The sequence below is a fragment of the Rhinolophus ferrumequinum genome, chromosome 7, assembly GCF_004115265.2.
Source record: "Rhinolophus ferrumequinum isolate MPI-CBG mRhiFer1 chromosome 7, mRhiFer1_v1.p, whole genome shotgun sequence".
Lineage (NCBI taxonomy): Eukaryota > Metazoa > Chordata > Mammalia > Chiroptera > Rhinolophidae > Rhinolophus > Rhinolophus ferrumequinum.
In genome coordinates, this window is record NC_046290.1 from 34,993,862 (window position 1) to 35,013,565 (window position 19,704).

Below are 19,704 nucleotides of genomic sequence, written 5' to 3' on the forward strand. Positions count from 1 at the left end.
AAATTGTATTTTGGGGGCTGCCTAGAATGACCTATCGGTAAAGTGGTGAGGGATTCCTCCACTTTCAAGGAGGATGCCAGGCTTTCACGGAACCCAGATGGCTCCATGTGACAATATTGCCACCCACTGGTGATAAAGAATCTCTGTGGGCCTTGACCTGGACCCTGAACCAGGATTGGTACCAGTTCTGCTGGGTAGAATTAAAAGCTAGTCTGGAATACTCTGGCCATGCAGGAACAAGTTTAAGGTCATTGATACAGTTGGCTGGCATTAAACGAAATTAGTTTCATGTGACTCATCATATATATCACACATGAAAGCAACATAGGAAAATGGCAAAAGCATAGACCCAACCTCCCGAGTTTGAATTCTGGCACTGCCACTTCCCTGCTAGATGGGTGACTTTGGTGAGTAGCTTAACCTCTCTTTTTCCGCTTGTCAAATGGGATAAGAATAGGATTTACCTAGGGCTGTTCTGAGAGCTAAATGAGTTAATCCATCTGAAGTGCTTAGAGTAATGCCTTGCACAGAGTAAGTATTCAGACCACGTCAATTATTGTTATCAATATTACTTCTTTGACATGGAGAGGAACTTCTGTTTTCTTTCCCCTTAATGAGACCCTTTTCCTTGCTTAGCAGGCAGCAGAGATTTTGTGAGCTGAACCATTTTACTATTTCTTCTGTTTTCTCCTCCAGTCCCTCAGGGTGCTTTGACTGAGGCTTTAAGAGTGTTTTTATAAAGTGCCAGTCATATAGGCGGAGGTAAAAGAGTTTCGTTGTAACATTTTAGAGAGAAAAATAGCTCCAAGCTTTCTGCATGTACAGCTGAGAGCACAAATGCTCAAAGCAACCTCATGCCATGGGAGTGACAAAGAAGGAATTTCTTTCTTTGGGGAGGAAGTCTCCCAACAATATTATCTCAAGGGTAACTATCTGGTCACAATCAGACCTTTCTTCATAACCAGATTTGTGATGCAACACATTTTGCACATCTTCGAATCTCAGCATTGCTCCTCTGGGTGACTCTCCTGACCTGTGAATGCCATTCGAGTTAGCATCTCTACCGGAAGGAGGAGGTGGGGAGGTGGGGGCTGGGGAAGGGAATTTGCTGTTTTAAGAAGCATGTCTGTGTTGAATTTCGGTAATGATGCCTCTCTAGAACGCACGCAGAATGCACTTTCATTTTAATAATACTAATTCTTAAAAAGTAAGACCTCAATCTTTAGTGCATAGGGCAGGGCTTTCAGTATGTGTACAATGGATTGATTGATTTAGTTTGTATGTTCAGTGGATTGTCTCACCCACTGGAGTCTTGTGGAAATCTCCTTAATGTTAAACTATTGTGTCAAGTAGTTTTTTGGTAATTAGGAAGGTGTGAGTCTTAAATAAATTTTATGTAGGATTGTGCTGGCCTAGCTGGCCTTTGGAAATTGAAAAGTAAGTCAAGTAATGTTATTTCGACCACCCTTTCTCTGATCTCCCTTGCTTTCTTCTGGATCAAATGTATGACTCCACATACCTTTTAACTTTCCAGAAATACCCTAGGTATTTACCTTTTTTTTTTTTAACTTTTATTTATTTTAAGGGTGTTTTTCCAGGACCCATCAGCTCCAAGTCAAGTAGTTGTTTCAATCTAGTTGTGGAGGGTGCAGCTCACAATGGCCCATGTGGGAATCGAACTGGCAACCGTGTTAAGAGCACCGTGCTCTAACCAACTGAGCTAACCGGCTGCCCCAGTGTTTGCCATTTTAACTGGGGACTTTGGAAGGTGAGGAATAAGTGAAGAAGCAGGACTTGTTTAGTTTGAAGAAGAGCAGACTCAGTTGTACACGACAGCTGTTTTCAAATATTTAAAATGTTGAAAGAGAGTTTAGACTTGTTTTTCGTAGAGCCAGAGGGCAGAACCAGTTCTGGTGGGTAGACATGGGCATAAATAAAATTTTGAATGACTAGAGCTGTTCAGAACTAGAAGGGACTACCTTGTGAGCTAGCGTGTCCCTTATCACTAGTCATGTTTAAGCAGGTTCCGACCGAACACGTCTCAAGATGCTCTTGAAGGAAGAGATAACCTGCAGTGAGTAGAGGTTGGCCTCGAAGGTTCCTTTGCTTCTTGGCATTCGGTCTTTCTCACATCTGTGAGAACCCAATAATGAATCACCTATTGCTGTGAACAATGACTATTGGGCTGGGAGGGATTTGGGGAAGGAGGGGTCTTCCTTGGGTCTTTTAAACAGCATCTTCCTAGTGTCCCTCTATTGTGGCTTCTTGTAAAACTGCCCCTAGTGCCTTGATCTCCTGAAAATAGTTTGAGAAAGCGAATGTAATTGGGGCGGCTGGTCCAAGTGTCAGAGATTATCAAGTTTATCTCTCTGCAGTCCTTTAGCTTGGCATTGCTCCTAAAGCTCTGGTGCATCTGCATTCTATCAGCTGGCCTTCCACGGATTTCCTCATTGCCTTGACTCTCCTGTCTGCCTCTTTGTCAACAATTCATTCCTAGATTGGATAGGATCTCTCCTTTCTTTAAATTTTCTTTAAAATTGCGTTAAGCCTGTAAAGTATCCATGTGTGCCTTCCGTCCACAGTCAGATTGACAGTAGCTGCTGGAAGGCTGTCTCATGGGTTCCTAAAGATGCTTGAACACAATTCAAATGGAATCACTTCTCATGACACTGGGGCTGTTGCTGGAATCTGCCTTGGATTCATTGCTGCTTCATAAAGGCAGAGAATAAAACTCAACCTAGTGAATAATCAACTGTCATGTGACCACACTAGAATTTTGACAGCATGGCTTTGCCTTTATTACAGAAAAAAAAAATTCTTAACATTAGATAATAGAAGCTAGAGTAGTGTGGGATATGTGATAGATATTTGATAAATATGTGTTTGTTGATTTGCTTTTGCACATTCTTTTCCAATTGGCAAATTGAAGATATATGAAATGAAGGCTTGTTCCTCATAATCCTTGGGAGTAGAGTTAGGAAAAGTGATGGAAGAAGAAGTCTTCTGCTACTTTAGACAATTTTATAAGGACTATCACTAGCATTTTAAATAGAGTTGAAGTAAGTGAACAGTTTCCTTCAACTCTCAAGTATTATGGATATATGGTTTAAGTAAGGCTGATTTAAACTATATCACCAGCACTCTGAGCATTTAATATTGTGAGGTCTAAAAGAGTGACAACAGAAATAAGTCATGGGGGTGTAATGTACAGCATAGAGAATAGTCAATAATATTGTAACAATGTACGGTGTCAGATGGTTACTAGACTTAGAGCAATCACTTCTTTAGGTGTATAAATATTGAATAACTATGGTGTACACCTGAAACTAATATAATATTGTATATTAGCTACATTTTAATAAAAATCTTTAAAAAGTGACAATAGAAATGACTTCTCAGAAACTAAGAGATTTGACTTAAATCTGAATCTCATAAAGAATTCTCTTTATGAACAATGAAGAAGTTAGCTAAGTGTTTTACTGTGAACCACTCTGGATTCAGTTGTCTATTTTGTAAAATAAGAGGTTGACTACATCCCTGGATCTCAACACTGGCTATATATTAGAATCACCTTGGGAGCTTAAAAAAACTGACGCACTGAGTGCTATCCCCTAATATTTTGATGTACTTGATCTGTCATCTTATATATTATTTTATATACTCAGTTGGATTATAAAAATTATGAGAATACAGATAAGAAGAAAATATATACTCAAAGGTAATCACCTTCAAGAGGCTGGTGTGTGGTATGCACTTGTCTTATGTGGCAGGATGGGCTTCCTTTCTACCCAACTTCTGTCCTGGAGCCTCTGTTCCCCACCCACCTGTGGAACATGATGCAAGAGTGGGGAGAGGTGCTGGCAGGAGGGGAAGCTTGGAAGCCTGAAGGGTCTGGTTGCTTCAGAGTGTGTAGTTGTGAGCCTCTGCCCTTTCCATTTTCCCTCTCAAAACCTGAACTGTCTCCTGATCCCATCCTGTACCCAGAATGGACATGGCTGAAAATGAGTGGTAACCCAACCCACAGGTCATGTAAAAGAGAAGGTAAGTTTCCAAAGAACAAACAAAGGGATGAAAAGGTCCAAACATCCTGGAGGCCAGGAGGCAAAGAAGAGGAGGGAGAAAATTCTAGAAGGTGCTACATCCTGAGGTGGATAGTACCTTCGGATATTAGGACAATGGTCTCATGCCTATGGCTACAATTTATGCGCAGTGGCTGCTGCTGGGGCAGGACCAAGGCAGTGATGCAAATCCCAAATCTCCCACACTGTGATCTTTCTATAGATTGGAGCACATGATAGAACCTGAAGAAAATGACTACAATTTTCTGAGATCCAGTGTGAGATTTGCTAACAACAAGGCCAGTTTATTACTCATTTATTAACTGTATCTCTGTTCCCTGCTGCCCTGCCCTGAAATCCCCTTCCACAATAATATCAAGGGTGGTATCAGTGGGATACAATAACTGGTTTGTCAGAACCCCCATCAGGATGGAGGCAGGCCTAACAGCTGAGGTGAGGCCAATAATTTTTAGCCACTGGATTGTGGATAGAGTGTGTATTCCTGGGGAATCATCTGTGGGGTGAGGATCAGGCAATTCCTACCGATTGGAAGGTTTGGAGATGTTTTAATGCTGTAACAGCTAATCACTCACAGTTCTGAGCGTTATGCTGGCATTACACCTATATGTTTGTTCTTTACAAAAATAAGATCATGCTGTACATATTTTCATTTTTGCTCTTTTTCACTTAACATTAGATCATAAATATTTTCCCACATCATAAGGTAAGATTTGAAAATGTTATTATATTTATATTAATAGAATGTGGCATTAAATCCCAGCAACTGAACTTAGCACAACTAATTTAATCAATTCTCTTTTTATTGGACATTTAAATTGTTTCTCTTTTTGGAGGAATTATAAATTCTGTTGCTATTCTAAATAATGCTATAACATTCTTGCATATATGTCCTTTGGTGCATTTGTGATTATTTCCTTTGACACATTCCTAAAAGTGAACTTGGGAGTCAATGGATTTGACTCTGTTAAATTGCCCTCCAGAGAGGTTGAACCCTCCCCAACCAGTGCTTGAGAGTACAAATTTCACCCCATCCTTAATGACACTGTACATTAAGTTTTTTTTAATTAATACTGATGTGAAAGGAGCATAGTATATTGTTTTCAATGGCCATTTCTTTTATTGTTTATTGTTCCAGAGAGAGAACTTTTTTCATATGTTTATGGCCCTTTGATGAATTATTTATTGGTGTCCTTTACATTTTATTATGTCAAGGTATTTGTCTTTATCTAATTGATTTGAAAGAGTTTTCTATACAGTAAGTACACCAATTCTTTATCCAATATCTATGTCACAGTTACTTTTCCTTGATTGCCACTTACATTCTCAGTTTGTTTTAGTTGGTTTTTGAAAAATACATTTTCAATGTTTATATAGTCAAAATCTATCGATATTGCATATAAAATATGTAACTCATTGTTTTTATAATCAGAAAAGTCATCCCCATGGAACCTTATAATTATTTATTTGTTAACATTTAATTATAATTAATACAGAATTTTAACTGATTTTTGTATGTTGCAATTAATTTTACTCGAAATAGTCACTCCTTGGATTTTCTCTCTTTCCTTGCAAATTGGTCATGGCAGCCTTACCAGGCGGCTCCTTCTACAGCCCATTCACTGAAACTGTGGCTCAGGGAGCAAAGACCCCAAGACTACCCTCTCTATAGTTCTGTACACATGAACTTGGGGAGGTGGCCAAAGTGTACCTCAGTCACATTCCATAGAGTCTTGTGGTGTGTCCACAGTCGAGGTTCTTAGTTAGCTTTTTTGTGTTTTAGTTAGCTTTTTTAGAATTCTGCACAGTTTTGAATTCTAGAATTTTCAGTAGTACGTTTGAAGTAGTACATTTAGAATAACCCTGAAGTTAGTAAAAGCTGCCACACACACAATCACTTCTACAGCTATGAAAGCATTGGCGCACTGCTCACAAGGGCCTCTTCAGCACCGCGTCACTGTCTGAATAACCATCATCAAGGACAGTCAACACTTACGTTGTGCTTATTGTGCACCAGGCATGATGTGTGCTAAGCTTTTTCTATAAATCAGCTCATTTAATTGTCACCTTGTGAGGTAGGCACTACAAGCACTACAATTACTCCCATTTTGTGGATGGGGCAGGAAAACAGCTTACCTAAAGCCACACAGGTAGAAATTGGTGAAACTCAGATAAGGCTGCAGGCTGTCAGGCTTCAGGCTTCAGATTCTACCCTCTGACCCACATACAGTTGTCTACAACTACCTGCTCACTCAGGGGCAAAGCTTTTAGTGAACTTGTGACCCTTTATGGTGCTGGGTCACAGACATTCCACATTCCACTCTCCCTTCCTCACAGCAGGCTGTCCCCCTCTCTCCACTTTATTGCACATGTGTTTGGCTCAGCATTCTGTCTGGCAGACATCATTGTGCTAGAGTTTATAGTCATTTGTGGCAAAAATAAACTTTACACATTAATCCAAAATGTGAAACACATCCGTGAAGAGTTGGTTACACACCAGGGAGAATGAAAAGTTAGTAGTAATAGTATAAGATTCTTAAGTGAGGTTGAGTGAGTTCTTTTAAAATGCTCTTTTAAAAGCATAGAAAAAGAGTGAAGTGTTTCTAATTTATTTTCTAAGGCTAGCATAAACTCTAAAGACACACACACGGGGTCCTACAGACAAGTTTAATTTGTGAACACAGAATTCTAAGTTTTAAATTAAATTCTATCAGATCGTAAGGATGTTTGGTTTTAGGATATCCATTAATAAAATATATTACACCAATAGAGCAAAGGGGAAATACATGATTATAAGAGTAAAGAATAAAAAAGTATTTGATAAAATTTGGTTTATCTCTTGCCAGAAAATGTTAAATGTCTAAGAATAAAAGATGACATTCTTAATATAATTAAGTACATTTATTTCAAATCAGCTGCAAATATCACACCTAATAGCAAAGCAACACAGAAAGAAATAAGAGAAACTTTAATACAATAAGATATGAGGCAAAAAGAAATGAGATGATATTCATAAAGAAAGAGCAAAATTATTATAATATAATAGCTAACGTTTACAGATGACTCATGTTCCATGCACCGCCCTAACTGGTTCATTTGAATTGGCTATTTATTTGTTTCAACAATTCTATGAAGTAGGTGATATCTTTTGCCCCATTCACAGAGGAGGAAATTGCAGTTTTATAAACCAGAGAGTAATTTCCCCAATTTTGCACAGCTATTAAGTAGCAGAGCAGAATTTGAAACTAGTCCATCTGACCAAGATGACACAGGTGAATTAACCACAGAATAATTAGAAGTAATAAAATCTAAGTTAGTCAGTTCTAAATATAATACTAGATAGTTCTATATTAAATAATATAAGGAAGAAGGTAACTCCTCCTTACATTGGAAATAACTCATTACAGTGAAAATATAAAATATCCAGGAATATATATTCAGAATCTTAATGAGGAAAATTACAGAACTTTATTGAAGGATATAACAGAAGAAAGTGTTGGAATGTATTATTATTCTAAAAGCAAAAACAAAAAGAGGAAACAAAAAAAGGATAAGAATATCTAACAACATTGAAAAAAATAAAAAATAAAAGAGAGCACTTAAAGAGGTTTCTTCTATCAAATAGTAAAACATTATGAAACAATTTAAAAAGTGAGGTTCTGTCTCAAAACTAGATATATTCCTAGAACAGCATAGAGTCTAGAAATCTGTCTGGTACCAGCATGGAGAGTGGAAGCTAACAGTTGTGCAAAAGGAAGACTTTTATCTAGAAGGCAAATCTTAGAAGACAAAAACCAGAAACAGAGGAAAGGGAAAGCAGAAGCACTCTAAGGCCTATGAGCTTTCCTGGAAAATTATTTTCTTTCTGATGTGGTTTTCTTGCTCAGGCAAATTCGGCCCCTTCCAATCTCCAGATTAAAAAGGGGGTGCTATGCCATGAATTCAGTACAGAGGGGTGGACAGCTTGAGGGGTGGATGTTGTCTTGATCTGGAAAGACTCACGGCCCATGTGACCTTAGGTGAGTCATTTGTAATAATCACTAGCACTTGCTAAGTGATGACTCTGGGCCAGGCATGGTTCCAAGAGCTTTGGATGTATTACTTCATTAGAGCTTTACAAAAAATCCTCTGAGGACGGTTACCACCATCTTCATAACAATCCTACAACCACTACTAGCACTTACTAAGTGATTACTATGGGCCAGGCATGGTTGCAGGTGCTTCGTATGTATTCATTAATTCAATCCTTATAAGCAATCCTTTGTAGTGGCAGCATCTTAATGTACAAGCTAGGAAAGTGAGGTATGGAGATGTTAAACAGCTGGGTCACACAGCAAGTGGCAGCACTGGGACTTCAGCCTCACAGTTTGGCTCCAGCAGCCATTATAGTTCACTACACCATATCACCGCTAATCCCTCTATGTCTCAGTTTCACATATAAATAGTGAGGGAGTTGGATTACATTTCACTGGGATTCCTTCCAATTCTATAAGGAAGGCAAAACACCCAGAATTGATCCTTAAATTACTTTCTGCTGTGAACACCTAAAACCAGACTCCTCTGCGCTCATCTCCACTCCTTTCTATGTTCAGGGGTCCACGCTGAGTCAGCAGAGTTGCGGCCAAAACTCTAGGACCCCATTTTTGAATAGCACTAAGGAATCAGAAAGATAAAAGTGTCAATGCAGGTGAATTTCAGATGTCCTCACGGTTCTTAAAAATAATTTTTTTATTTTATTTTTAAATACCAGACTGTGTTCTGATTTACTGTGGTGAGTTAGAGAGCAAAGGAATGATCTCAAGGTTACTCATGATCAAAGCACAGGATGTCAAAGTGAAACTAATTCTTTTCCCTTTTTATCAACTGCCATTTATGTGTGACCTTTGTTACAGAGTTGGGGTTCTCTGAACTCTATCTTAGAAAAACATCAATTTGTTGCTACATAGAACAAACGGACTGAATAGGAAAATGATAAAGAACCTGCCTTTGGAAGCTTCTGTGATGGAACCCAAACCCTGACTTTGCAAATCTCCAGTTCTCATCGCATCAATTCCAGAGGTCACATTCCAATGTAATCCCACCCTTTTAACCTACTCCTCCTCTTAGGATGCTGGTGTCCTTCTTTGCTCCAACGGCACGCTGCCATGGAGATTGGATCCTCTCCTACTGTGGAAGAGGCCAGTTTTCACTGAGCTGAGCCCATTGGGCAGAGTTCATTGCAAATGAAAGCCCAGCTCAGGGGAGCTGGCCCAGCCTGAGTAAATATAACCACAATTGCTTTTCTTTTCCTTCTTGTGCCAGGGGTCATGAAGATATTGAAGGGGTGGGCTATAAGAATCCAGAAAGTATAACTTGGTGGTTAAGGGGAGTGTGAGGAGCGCTGGGGAGTCAGAAGCAAGAGTTAAAAAGGCAGCTTTGCCCTTCACCTGTATAGCCCTGGGCAAGTCATATAAACTCAGATGAACTGGAAATTGGATGTATTTCATAGGCTATGTTGAGGATCAAGTGAGATGATAGGAATAGACTTTAGCACAGTACCTGGCACATGGGAGCTGCTTAATAAACCAGAATTATTGCTTTTCTTCTGATTATTGATACTGGTTAATATTCTTGGTTTGAACTCTCTCTTTCCTTTTGGAAGCTACCCCCAGCCCTAGGGTGGAAGGTGAGTTGCCATGGGTCCATCTTGGCAGCTAAGAGGCTAGGTACAGGCTGGGGCTTAGAGACTCTGAAGAACAGAGCCTTTTGCTAGTTAAGAGAATATAACACTTTCTATACTGAATTCATTTTTGTATCGCTTGAATGTTTTGGAGAAGGTGATGTTAATGAGGAAAAAGAATTCCAATATTTTAAACGCTCTGTAAGAACTGGTCAACATCTAATAGTGTTAACATCAGTAGCTTCAAATTACCGTTTTAAAAAATTTAAACAATATTGTACTAACCTGAGAGGGATGCATCACCCATGTGGTATTCTGGCTGGGAATGCAATACTCTAAATCTAATCACAAGGAAGCATCAGACAAGCTCAGTAGTTAGCAGGAGGAATTAAGTAGTTTTTAAAAAGAGAGAGTATAATTTTTAAAATGTTAATATCATAAAAGACAAAGATAGTCGTGGAAATGTTCTAGAATTAAAGGATACTAAGATATGACAATGAAATGTAATACCTAATTCTAGACTGAATCCTATACCGGGAAGAAAAATGCTGTAAAAGACATTTTTGAGTCAACAGACAAAATTGAAAAGCAGACAGATTAAAGTACACACATAGATAAGGGTATCTATCTATCTATCTATCTATCTATCTATCTATCATCTCTATGTATTCACATAAACACATATGTGTATATAGAGGGTGCCAAAAAATGTATACACATTTTAAGAAAGGAAAAAACTGTATTAAAATTGTAATACTCAATATATACCGGTAACAAAAGATAAATACAAGTCACGTTTGACTTCTGCAATTACAAGAGGTGCTCAAAGCGGTTACCATCAGTGTAATTTTAATACAGTTGTTTCCTTTCTTAAAATGTGTATACATTTTTTTGGCACCCTCTGTTTATACACACACATATAGAGAGAGAGAAAGAGAGAGACACAGATAAAGAGCAAACAATAAAGCAAATAGAGTAAAATGTTAATATTAGGTAAATCTGGGTAAAAAATACACAAGTGTTCTGTATATGATTCTTATATTTCTTTAAGTTCAAAACTACTTTCAAACAAAAAGTTAAAAAGGAATTAGAATACTATTAAATATTATGTATGTGTATTTTAAAATTCTGAGGACATGTTTAGAAATGGAAGTATTTCCTTTGTAGAGTGGGACATTTTTCCTTCACTCCCTATCCCAATACACCCAATAAAATAAGAATACCCTCATCAATGAGCAAGTGCTATTTTCAAGTTTTACAAAGAGAAAACAAACTAAGGGCCCTTACTAAGTACACAAACCTATTTACAAGTTTAAAGTTAATGTTAGGGTAAAACCGCCATGATTTTAAGAGATAAATCAGAAAATCTGAGCTCATTCATGATATAAGTGAATTCTCAGAATCAGCAAATACTTGGCATTGAATGATTGACAGGCTTCTTGAGAGTTATAGGTGTGCTCAACATGTGACTCCTAGTTGGATGTGGTCTTTCTGCAAGATGGTGTCTAGCTCATAACCATCTTTTACACCAGCCTTGGACCTTAGCACATCTAGACTCTCACCTTGTCCCATATTTGAAGATGGGCGAGATGTTTGTTTCACACTTGCTTGATAACAAAAACAGCTACAAATTCAGCGGCTTTTATTTAAAATATCTTTGCTCCCAAATGGATGTATCAAAGGGAAAAATCCATGGATATCAGTTATCCAACATAGTTGCTTAATAATTGTTAAAGAAATGTGCAATTTATGAATAGAGATGACAGGAATAACTCAGTGTGGTGATCCAGATGACTTTGGGACAAGGGGCTGAGTTGAGGATTTGCCTTCTGAAGGTGATCTGACCATGCTTTGGGATACAACATCAGGTTGATTCTGGAGATCTGATTGACCAGGTGGGCCCTCATTCCCTCTGCATACCACTCCCACATCCTCCTTCTTGGGATACATACTTGGGCAAGAGGCCCCATTACCAACAGTAGAGCTATCTAAGGCTGTGAATGGTAGCTGTTTGGATAAGATCAGTCTGAGGCTTAGCTCTAGCTAGGTCCACAAGAGGGGCCAGGAGTGAACTGGTTTGTCACAACCTTTCCCAGAAGATGGTTGATGAGAGGGAGGTTCCTGTGTGCTGGAAAAGGGCAGCACAAAAAAGAGGCAGAGAAAGGGGAGGGGTAGGATTCCAGCAAACATGTTTGTGTAGGCGTGATTTTGAGTGGGCAAGAGCATTGGAGAAAGAATTCTTCTCCCATCTCTCTTTTGCCCTCTGCTCCTTTTTCTTGGCCAAGAGAGGGAGAAGGCTGAGCTTTTGACCAAAAGCAATAGTTAATATACTTCTAAATCTGTGGATTGGTCAGCTGCCAGCTAGTCTTCCTCTATCTGGACCATCAATCTTAAAATCAACCACAGAATTCTCAGTGTTCCTGTGAACTTAAAATCACCCACTGGGCCCAAATCATTCCCTCTTTTTTAGCTCCTTTGCCTGTTTTTTTTCTGCTCTCTTCCCAAGCCCCTTTCAAAACCGCTTATTTTTCCTTTGGAGGCATCTGGTTGGCACACCAGAATTCTAACTTTTGTCTTTTCAGAAAAGAGCAAATTGGTGCATACTCAATTCTTTTTGTCTAGCATTCCCATTTTAGATGAAAAGTTGGAGATTAAAACCAGTATGTTTGCATACGGGAGCTTTAAAAATCCATAACATGATGAAATAACAGCCTGATTGTGAAAATATATTCTTCATTAATTTGAGTTTTTGTTGATGTCTTATTTCTTCATTAAAATTTATGGTTGATCAAGGAAGAGTACTGTAATAGGAAGAACACAGGTTTTGAAGTCAAGCAGGTTTAAGTTTAAATCTCAGGTTTGCCATTTTGTCTTGTGGTAACCTTGGGTAAGTCACAACCTTTTTGAATTTCCTCACTGGTAAAAGGGTAGAAATAATAGTGGGACGGATGTGAGGATTAAATGAGCTAGTCTATGTATAGTCCTCGGCACAAAGCCTGGCTCTATTTAGTACTCGGCAAACATTAGTTCTTATCATGATATAATCTATGTCTGCACAGAGTCTGCACCAAATAGATACCCTCTCCACCCATTCCCAAATACCAAATTTCCTTCCAGCTTAAATAAGTGGATTTTACCAAAAACTAAGTCACAAGGCTGCATGCTTTCTGAGAAGGGATTTGACCTCTTTTCATGACTTGTAGCAGGCTGAATGGTAACCCTGAAGATATATCCACGCCCTAATCCCCTGAAACCGTGATTACCTTATATGGCAAAAGAGTGAATATCACCTTATATGTCAAAAGATGTGATTAAGTTAAGGATCTTGAGAATAGCTGTTTATCCTGGATTATTTGGGCGGGCCCTAAATGTAATCACATATATCATTCTAACAGAGAGGCAAGGGGAGTTTTGAGGACACACAGAAGACAGAGACACACAGACGAGAAGGCAGAGACTGGAGTAATAAGGCCAGAAGCAGCCAGAAGCTGGACGAGGCAAAGAAGGATTCTTTCTTAGAGCCTCAAGAAGAAGCACACCTGCTATTGACATCTTGATTTTATACTTCTGGCCTCCAGACTTGTGAGAGAATACATTTCTGTTGTTTTAAACACCCAGTTTGTGGTAATTTCTTACAGCACCTAGGACACCAATGCTTGTAATTAATCTGGGCTGAAGGGTTGAGCCCCTACTCTGATTCTCTCAACAACTCTACCTGAGAAAAACCGGTGAGGGTGGGCTCAGCAAACACATTTTTCACAGAACCTGGGCAGGGCCAGGGGTGGGTGAGGCCCTTCGGACCACACTTCTCACTCCATTTTCTCTGAGGCCTGGTGTTCTTCCTCAGGCACAGTAAAGCGTGTCTTTCCATAACGGGAGACAAAGCTCAATATGCAAATCTCTTCAGTTACAGAACATCTCAGTTTCAGTAGGAACCTCCGTGTTCTGTAGTAAATGATTTTACTACAGGTCCTTTCCTGCTTGTGGGCTTTGAGAGGGAAGAAAGCCAGGAAGAGCACGTGGGACCAGAAGGGACGTTGCTATGGTGAAAGAAAAAAGCACCATGTGGGAATGGAGATCGCTAAGGAGTCAGGCTTCCTCCCTCATAATTTCACCAAGTGAGCCAGAGACATGGTCCTAATCCCCTCGGCCAGTCAGAAAAGCCGATCTTTAAGGCTCCCAGAAGCCCTGCGAATACATAATATTATCTACATTTTACAGATGAAGAGATCAGTTTGTATAAGTTCATGCAATGGGGAAGAGGACAGACAGGACTTGAGCAAATGTCTATGGATCCCTAAGCAGGATATCTTGTTGCCTAGATGCACAATATAGAGAGAAATACAGAAAAAGGAAGTTAGAGGGATTCAGACTTACCAAATCCACCTTGTTTGGGCCCTGAAGGTCATTATGTATCATATTTGGGTGGTATAAAAGTAATTATGGTTTAAAAGGTTAAAAATAATTGCAAAAATCACAATTACATTGGCGCCAACCTGATATTTTTCAAGTGTCCAATGCTAACCATTCTCTAGAGCTGCCTGACCCCCACCCCCACCCCGAGTAGCTGTTAAGGCCAGAGATTGCCCATGAAAAGAAGCTTACTACTGGTCTGCTGTCCAGTAGAGCACTCTTGGGTCTCAGACTCCCCTTACTAATTAGCTGCATGTTATTATTATTAAACCCCAGCTTTTAACCTGTCTGGGTTTTACTTTCCCCACCTGAAATGTTAGGGGGATGGATTGGATTAGTGGTTTTCCATATTTGCTGTTCATTAGAACTTCCTGAGATGCTTGTGTCAGGTCATGGCCCAGAAATTAAATGGAAATCTCCAGGAGTGAGGCCCGGGAATCAGCATTTTCAGAATCTGGCCAGGTGATTCTGATGTGTGCCCAAGTTTGAGAACTAGTGGATTACATGACTTCTAAGGTTCTTCCCGATGTAATGTCTTTTGTCAACATCTGCATAAAAAGCCAGTGGTCACCAGAGTTTTGATTCCCCAGACACTCAGAATTCATGGAAAACCCTCTACTAAAGCCCCACACTCAACTTTTTGAAAGAAAAGTCACTTCACCATGGTTTCCCAACAATATGGTATTTCCAGTCTATATAATGGTCTAAATCTATTAAAGCCTTTCATGATTTTAACAAGGTAGAAGGGTTAGTGAGGTAATAGAGCTATTCAGATATCATTTAGTTAATTATTATTCTAGGGGTTGCTCTAAGTACCCTGGAGATCTAAAAGAAAAAAATTAATGTAATCCAGTCAACCAGCATTAACTAAGTCCTCATTTGTTTTGAAAACTGCTAAATTCAAGCTGGAAATTGAAAGGCGAATACCTTTTACACTTGAGGAACTCACAGTCCAGGATGGTAATAATTATAATAGCAGTAACAATCACAAAAGCAGCCACAGTTTGAAAGTACATTGCACATTAGGCAATGTGACAGGTGCTTTTTTTTTTAAATATTATTTTAGATTCTCACAACAACCCTGCTAGGTAAGCATCATTTCCTCCATTTTATTGCTGAGAAAACTAAGGCTCAGAGAGTTTAGGTAACTTGCTAAGGTCATACAGCTTAGAAACAGCTGATCTTCCATTCCAAACTATGTGGCCCATGCTATTGCCACCACACCACAACACCTCTAGAAAGGACTGAGAACTAGAGACAGAAATGGCAGGAAAAGGGTTAACTTACTTGGGAAAGAATCAAGCCTAGGATGGAGGAATTGCTGTGCATTGTTTATATGAGAGGTACTAGAAGAAAATAAATATTGTACATTAACATTTTAACTATCTTTGGGCTCAGTTTTGTTAGGAGATACACACAGGAACAGATGAATTCATTATGAAGGACTAGTTCTCTGCAGTCAGTTCCCGCTCCCCCAAATTAGTCTTAAAAAAATAAACCCATTGTGTTCCTCTTTGGATTGCATAGCTCAACAATGCCATTTTTTTAAAGCCAGTATGAGGTCTTTGGCTGTAGGCATATTTTCACTTTTGCTGATTGCCATCAGTGATACAAAATGTACAAAGGGGAGAGGATGGTGGTGGGCACAGCTGCAACAATCACTTTCTCCACGGTGTTCATATCCAAACACAGTGTGAACCAGCACATTTGGAAGGCACACACAAACACACACGTGCGTGCACACACTGTTCAAAATGAGTGCAAATCAAATTGGACATCAAATTACATAATACACACATACATATAGTTACTCAGAAATCTAAAGGTAAATCTATTATTTGAGAAAACGCTGAGCTACAATAATTCACTCATGAAACCAGATGCAGCTTAAAGGGTAGTAAACACGCTCTGGTCTAGAGCAAGACAAGGGAAAAATAAGGAAGCAGTGAATTTTCTTAAGGAGGCTTTCACAAACCACAGTTTTTATGTTGTAGCCAAAACAAGTAAATAAATGACCAAAGGACCTTAGGATCCTGAAGAATACTAAGAGATTATAGAAAGTGGTTGAGATATCAGATATTTAGAAATATATTCTAAAAATATTTATTACACTCATACAATAGGAATTTCCTGTACATGCATAGAAAAAAATGCATCATTACACATAGGTATTATGCATATGTATATATACACACTTCAGATGCAAAATGAGACTATGGCTGAATACATGTTTTCTATAAGGATGGGTCAATTTCACAGCAATTTTTTCATGGGGAAAATTACCTCTACTCTGGATATTATGATTAAGAAAGATATATCCTGTCATTGCAAATGATAACATAGTGATAGGTCATTACACAACCACAGATGAGATAATATCTCAACTACAGAGTAAATTTGAGCAGCATATATTTGTGAAGGAAATCAAGAGATATTTATGAAACCATAGCAATGAGATATTAGATCAATAGATTGAAAAGAGATGCATGATTTGTTCTTTTTATATTACTTACTCTAATATTTTTTAAAAGACTTGAAAAGAAAAAAACAAATGAGAATAAAGATTATACTATCTGAAATGGCTGGTGTGCTTGAAACCCAATTTTCAAAAATTTGTAGGTAGGAGCACTTTAACAAGACAAACAGACATTAAGCTTATTTAGAACAGGTTTGTTTTCTATGTGAAATCCTCTTCCCCCATCACACACACACACACACACACACACACACACACACACACACACACACACACACACACACCCTTTCATCTCCCCTTACAACTGCAAAATCCCTACTGTTGGACTACAGATGTGAAAAAACAAAGGCTATGTTAAAGCAGCATTTTTACCTTTTTGCTGATCAAACACAGATGGAGTGCTGAAATCCATGGTTGCCTGTCTCATCATTTACCATCAGAATGGCAAAAAGCATCCAGGTCTCTAGAGAAAAGAAAACACCATCTCACACATTATAGTCAACACAACCGTCAGATAACAGCATCACTTGCCAAGACCTCTGTTTGAGAATTAAAAGTGCACTAGGGCTGCAGCTTGTTGTCAAGGCAAATGATAGAAATAGGTAAATATTATTCGTGTAATACCTGCCAGGAAAATAGTTACTTCTCATGGCCTCATTCATCAGCTATACCTGTGTGTAAGTATTGTGCACCCTCCACCCTTAAACAAATATACAAAAAAGCTTAATCCCTAAAAAAACAGTATGGGGGGAGCGGGCACCTGCCTTGGATCTTGGCCAGGAAAACACTCAAGGTCACAGAGCTTCAGCAGCTGGAATGTTGCTTTAAACCAAAAGAAATCTCAATGGGTGAGGATTCATAGGGCCAGACGGAGCATGTGCGAAGCTGCCAATGCAGCTCAGATTCGGCTGTGTACTTGGTGGAGTGAGAACTGCATTTGGGTCATGTGAGCACAGAGTGCCATCTCAATGGAACAGGACGTAAATATTGTAGCAGGAGGCTGCTGGCCATGTGCTGTATGGAGTCATTATCGGCTTTTACAGCTCATCTTCAGTCTCCCTTCAGTCCCGTTCTCCCAATGACAGGGAGAATGAGGGGAAGGAAGTGGCATTTGAACGGTTATATTTCAAGGCTCAGATATCCATGATGATAAAATTAAAACAGTCTGCAATCACAAGGATGTTTAGTGCAATATTATATTGGGTGGCAAAAACCTGTAAATCAACTGCTCCTCATTTGAGGAGCAGTGGAATTAATGATAGTAAATTCATACTCTAGATTAAAAAATCGGAGGTGAATCTATATATATTTATGTGGTGGGATGTCTCTAATGTATTGTTAAATGAAAAAAAAAACAAGTTATATATTTTATTTGTTTACATTTTTATAAAACCAGCCACCACCCACTGTGTTTATAAACATGTTTATATACGTTCATAGGAACACTGAAGAAGTTATTAGAAAGATACACACAGGACTGTGAATATTGGTTACCTCAGGGGATTGCAATTAATGTAGGAGATTTCTAACTTGTTCTTTATCTACCTCAGTAGTTTTAGGTTTATTATAGCAAGTGTCTATTATTTTATATTTGTAATTACAAATCTGATCAATTCAAAATAAACTAACAAAGCTCTACATTCAAGACACAATCAGATTTTTGGGTAAGTCAAACAGCCATATAACAGATGCTCTAATAAATGCTGTTGATAATAGTAATAACTGTTTTCTTTTTTAACTTAATTAGTGTGTGAATGTGGAAATGAAAGTAGAAACCATTTTTTTCATATGTAGCCACATTTTTTTGATATGGATGGACATAATTTATAAATTGTATTCTTTGATAGACAAGTTTCTTCCCTCTCATATTTTCTCAGTGCACCATCATTTATTTTCCAACACATTGTCCAGCCTCATTACTTTATGACAAGTGTGTACTCACTTACCTTCCCCATATCGGCTCCTCCCCCAAACGTGCACTGTGTTCTTTTTATTTAAAACACAGACAGAACCTACTTCTTATAAATTATTACCCAAAATGTACTCCATAGTTAAATCTCTTACATGTCTCAGTGCCATTTTTTTACATTAACCATGGAAGTCAAACTGGGAGGGCTGAAAGTGGAGTGGGGAAGAAACTGACTTACTCTAGCAGATGTGCAGCTAAGGAGAGATGGCTCAAGCTCATCCAATTGATGGAAGTAAAAGGAGTTGTGGCCACTTGGTCCTAAACAAGAGAAAAATTAAGGATTAGATTAACTTCCTTTTTCATTCATTCGTTCATTAATTCATCAGTTGCTATGGAAGGATTGCTACGTTCCATTCATTTCTATAGGCACTGGTGGTGCAACTGTGAGCAAGAGAATAGGTCTCTACACTCAATGAACTTACACTCTTGGGTGCAACTTCTGCTTCTAGGCATATTGGAGTAATAGGGACTGGATTTACCCTTCTGCTTAAACAACTAGAAAATTGGGTAACATATTTGAAACAATGGTTTTCAGACAGTAGGCAGTGTAGATCAACAATCTCTGGGAAGAGAAAAGCAAATGAGCTGAGCCTGATGAGTGCCCAGCTGACCAACCACCAGGGGAGAGTTTCCAGGCTTAAGATCAGGGAGGGTACAATGGGCTCAGTGGAGACCCCTGAAAAATATTTATCCACATCCTAATCCTCAGAACCTCTGAATATGACCTTATTTGGAAAAGGGGTCTTTGCATATGTAAATAAGGATCTTGAGTTGACATCATCCTGGATTATCCCAGTGGACCCTAAATTCAATGACAAGTGTCCTTATAAGAGACACAAAGATAAGGGCAGACCATTGACCAGAGATTGGAGTGCAGCCACAAGCCAAGAAACAAATTGTTCCCTACAGCTTTCTGGGGGAATACAGTGCTTTTAACACTTTGATTTTGAATTTCTGGTCTCCAGCACTGTGAGAGAATACATTTCTGTGTGTTTGGCAACCAAATTTGTGCTAATTTGTTACAGCAGCTATAAGAAACTAATATAGAGGAGGAACTCTTAAAATAAATGCAAAGTCTCTATAATTGTTACTGTGCCCATTTATATCATGA

The 19,704-nt window shown here is 38.7% G+C and overlaps 1 protein-coding gene across 1 annotated transcript in view; it reads right to left on the bottom strand.

Moving 5' to 3' along the window:
* ANKRD55 (ankyrin repeat domain 55) overlaps positions 1-18,841 on the bottom strand; it is a 90,505-nt gene extending 71,664 nt beyond the window's left edge. Inside the window, exons 1-2 of the mRNA XM_033110737.1 lie at positions 18,772-18,841; positions 16,997-17,087 (exon numbers count right to left, since the gene is read on the bottom strand). Of these exons, the coding sequence (XP_032966628.1) occupies positions 16,997-17,054 (58 nt within the window). The 5' untranslated portion in view covers positions 17,055-17,087; positions 18,772-18,841. The remainder of the gene's footprint in view (positions 1-16,996; positions 17,088-18,771) is intronic.
* Positions 18,842-19,704: the final 863 nt, after the last annotated feature.